The 3,946-nt window shown below is 42.8% G+C and overlaps 1 protein-coding gene across 1 annotated transcript in view; it reads right to left on the reverse strand.

Moving 5' to 3' along the window:
* The window catches only part of ptprna (protein tyrosine phosphatase receptor type Na), a 25,958-nt gene extending 22,882 nt beyond the window's left edge, over nt 1-3,076 (reverse strand). The window contains exon 1 of the mRNA XM_053627252.1: nt 2,909-3,076. Within this exon, the coding sequence (XP_053483227.1) occupies nt 2,909-2,981 (73 nt within the window). The 5' untranslated portion in view covers nt 2,982-3,076. The remainder of the gene's footprint in view (nt 1-2,908) is intronic.
* Between the last annotated feature and the right edge of the window lie 870 nt (nt 3,077-3,946).

Genomic DNA, 3,946 nt, shown 5'->3' on the forward strand with positions numbered 1-3,946 from the left:
TGAATATTTTTGCAGTCCACTAGTGTATAGAGTGTGGTCCCACACGCTGAAACTAGTGCAAATGCTTCTATTTTGAATTCTTTTCTAATTTAATACAACAATTTTCATTACAAATTATATTACTGACAACAACGTGAGGGAAAAGTGAAATCTGAAATATTTACATGGATTTCAGAGTTTCTTAGTATTTAATACGTTCCTTTTTTTTCCTTTTTTTTTTTTTGCTTTAATAACAGTGTGCACTCGAGCTGGCATGGACTCCACAACTTTGTGCAAAACCTTATGATCCATTTTAGATCAAATCCATCAGAGTGTCATTTGAACACGTGCTTCAATAGAAGAGATTGAGAATGTGGAAAATCTGAGCTTTTGTATAAAGCAGTTAACATGGTCAATATCACTAATTTGCAGAATCCATCCATCCATTTTCTATAGCGCTTATCCTACACAGGGTCACGGGGAGCCTGGAACCTATCCCAGGGAACTTGGAGCACAAGGCAGGGGACACCCTGGACGAGGTGCCAACCCATCGCAGGGCACAATCACACACACTACAGACCATTTAGAAATGCCAATCAGCCTACAACGAATGTCTTTGGACTGCGCAAGGAAACCAGAGTACCTGGAGGAAACCCCATGAAGCACGGGAAGAACATGCAAACTCCATGCACACAGGGCAGAGATGGGACTTGAACCCCCAACCCTGGAGGTATGAGGCAAACATGTTAACCACTAAACCACAGTGCGTAAAACCTTCAGTTTATTTCCAGTTTTAAATGGAAAAAATAATCCCATATTTTCAATGTGCTCTCAGACTTTTGAACCCAAATATATGGTGTGTAGCTAGACTCAGATTTGAACTGACCTCTCCCCTACTCCCACATTCAGTTCTACATCAGTGAGCAGTAAACAGCCACAGCTGAAATCTGTCTCTGCCTGTCTTTCTACAGTATGACTCTCTGACTCTGTCTGCTTCACAGTCAGTCTGCAACCATGGCCTCTCAGCAACAACAAAAATACATTACAATCTAATAAAGATCAGCATTTAGACACACAGTGCTCCAGAAAAGCAGCTGATGACCTGGATCTCTGGATGTCTGTACAGGACACAGCTGATCAAACACAGAGACTGCTCAGCGGCCAGTCAGCTACTGACCACTCTTCCGTCTCATTGTGTGTGTGTGTGTGAGTGTGTGTGTGTGTGTGTGTGTGGGAATAACCTGAAATGGCTAACAGCACTCCTGAGCTTGGCAAACACAGATAAAAACAGCTGCATTGATACCACAGGGTAGAAGTAAAACCTGAAGTGGCCTGATTAGCAGTGAGGTAAAAAAAAAAAAAAAAAAGGCAACAGCTGGATCAGACCAAAATGTTGTCAGTATTAAAGGTGTTAAGACTGGCAGTATATCAGCCTTTCTTCAACACAGGGAATGGACAGATGTGCCAGTTATTTTTCCACCAGCCCCAGTGCACATATCCCATTTGAATTAATCATGGCAAATATAAATGGGATTAGATGAGGCTTGTCAATCTCTCTCCCCCAACTTGCTAACAGGTGGTGATCTGAGCTGTGCAACCAAATGAGTGACGCAGGAGGAAATTAAGAGAGAGAGAGAGAGAGAGAGAGAGAGAGAGAGAGAGAGAGAGAGAGAGAGAGAGAGGATGTTATCGCATCTCTGAATATGGCAGCTTCCCACTCACACTGGATGCATTGTCTGCATTTTGATGGCTGTTCTCGGTCATACACTGCTCGTCCATTTACAAAAAGGGGAAAAAACACAAGATGCAACTTGCAGAGTAAAACAGAAGATGCCAGATTTCACCAAGAGGGTTTCAGCTTGAATTACTGATCTGCATGGATCAGTGAACCTGTGATGTTGTAGATATGAGAAAAAGTGTGTGATGGATCTTCATGCACTCAGTGAGTCACTGCTGCACAGGAAACACAGCAGAGGGGAGAAAACAAGGATAAAAAAGAGAGAGAGAGAGAAACAAGTATAATAATCTCACCCGCTAGGAAACATGGAATATGTGGTATTTCATTTCTACTGTTGATTTTACTATGCAGGATAACAAGCTGTAAATTTTTTTTTAAAGCAGCCATATACAATGAAAATTTCTTAGCTGCGAAAAGAAACAAACTCAAAAGAAAGTCACACAGATGATTGGTTAGCAAGCAATAACAGACCACAGCTGCAAATAAGGATTCTGCGAGCAAATTCAATTAAAAAAAATAATTTATTTTAGTTAACACTGAAACGTTAGCATAAATCTGCCAGCCAGTTTACAGTATGATGCATAGAGGAGGATAGAAAAAGGTTCCTGCACTCATTATTCTCATCAGACTACACTGATCAGGTGTGTTGGGATCACTATGGTCAAAGCAGTGAGAGGAGCAGCCTGAGGGAGGAAGAGCAGGCTGAAATGTGACCGCTGTCCGTGGTGCTGAAAGCCTCAAGCTTGAAGCAGAGCTCAATTTTCCACCAGTTGCTCCATAAGGTGGACGGAAATGACGGAAATGACGGAAATGGCCAACGTCTTTATGAGCACGACAGCGTCAGGGTTTGTTTTCTGGATAAACAGACGTCAGGTTTGATGTAACGAGGAAAATCTGAAGCGTTTCAGAAGCGCATCCTCGCTCAGGCGTGTCCTCGGAAACACTCTCCACCAAAATAAACAGCTTAATGTTATTATGGCTGTTTTGGAGGATTGTACATATAACGTACATGCACTACCCGACAAGAAATTTCAGAAATATAACTACAGTCACAAGTCTCTTCAGCTCTGCTCATCTTTGCAATCATAATCGCGTTTAAACATAAATCAGCTCACGTTGCATCCCCCTCCCCACCACCACCACCACCACAGCCCACTCCCCTTCTTCTCTTGCATGTAGATATCTACTCACCGTATTTGCCTGCTGTGACAAGTTGGTAGAGCACGGTCATTCCCAACAGGGCTCTCCATAACCGTGGACGCATCGTCGCAAAACGATCCACCAGAGCGCAATTTGGAGACCGCCGGTTTAATTCCGCATTTTGATCAGGGTGTCGCTGGAGCGGTTAGCACGACTCAAGAGCCAGTCAGGTTAATGCCAAACCGAACGTGATTTGGTTAGGCAGTAAAACACACTCTGACACACATACACGCACGGAGATGTTAGAGAAAGCTTGGAATGTGCGGCGCGGATCGGGATCAGGATCGGGAGTCGTGCGCCAGGCCGATTCCCCCCTCCTACCGCTGTGGCGGGAACCCGCAGTGACGTCATAAACAGACCCGTTGGTGGACAGGGGACGGGCATTAAGGTCTTCCATACAGTCACTGACAGACATTCATATAAGCTTTGGGTTCCTAAGCAGAGACGCCCCAAAGCGCACACACTACAGCACTATTTCTGCATTAGTTGTATGCAGTTTGGGAGGTAGCAGGTTTTTTGTGGCTGCTGTTTAGATTATTGGGGCTGCAGCACAAACAAATACACTCTAAAAAGTGGTTATGGCCTTGAAATATTGATATAATGCCCATTTTATTATATTTAATTAAGTTTGTAAATGTATACAGTGGTGCTTGAAAGTTTGTGAACCCTTTAGAATTTTCTATATTTCTGCAAAAATATGACCTAAAACATCATCAGATTTTCACACAAGTCTAAAAGTAGACAAAGAGAACCAAATTAAATAAATGATACAAAAATATTATGCTTTGTCATTTATTTATTGAGGAAAGTGTATGTGGCAAAAGTATGTGAACCTTTGCTTTCAGTATCTGGTGTGACCCCCTTGTGCAGAAATAACTGTAACTAAACGTTTCCGGTAACTGTTGATCAGTGATGTACATCGGCTTGGAGGAATTTCAGCCCGTTCCTCAGTACAGAACAGCTCTGGGATGTTGGTAGGTTTCCTCACATGAACTGCTTGCTTCAGATCTTTTCATAACATTTCTATTG

This window comes from Ictalurus furcatus, chromosome 6, assembly GCF_023375685.1.
Source record: "Ictalurus furcatus strain D&B chromosome 6, Billie_1.0, whole genome shotgun sequence".
NCBI classification, from domain to species: Eukaryota; Metazoa; Chordata; class Actinopteri; order Siluriformes; family Ictaluridae; genus Ictalurus; species Ictalurus furcatus.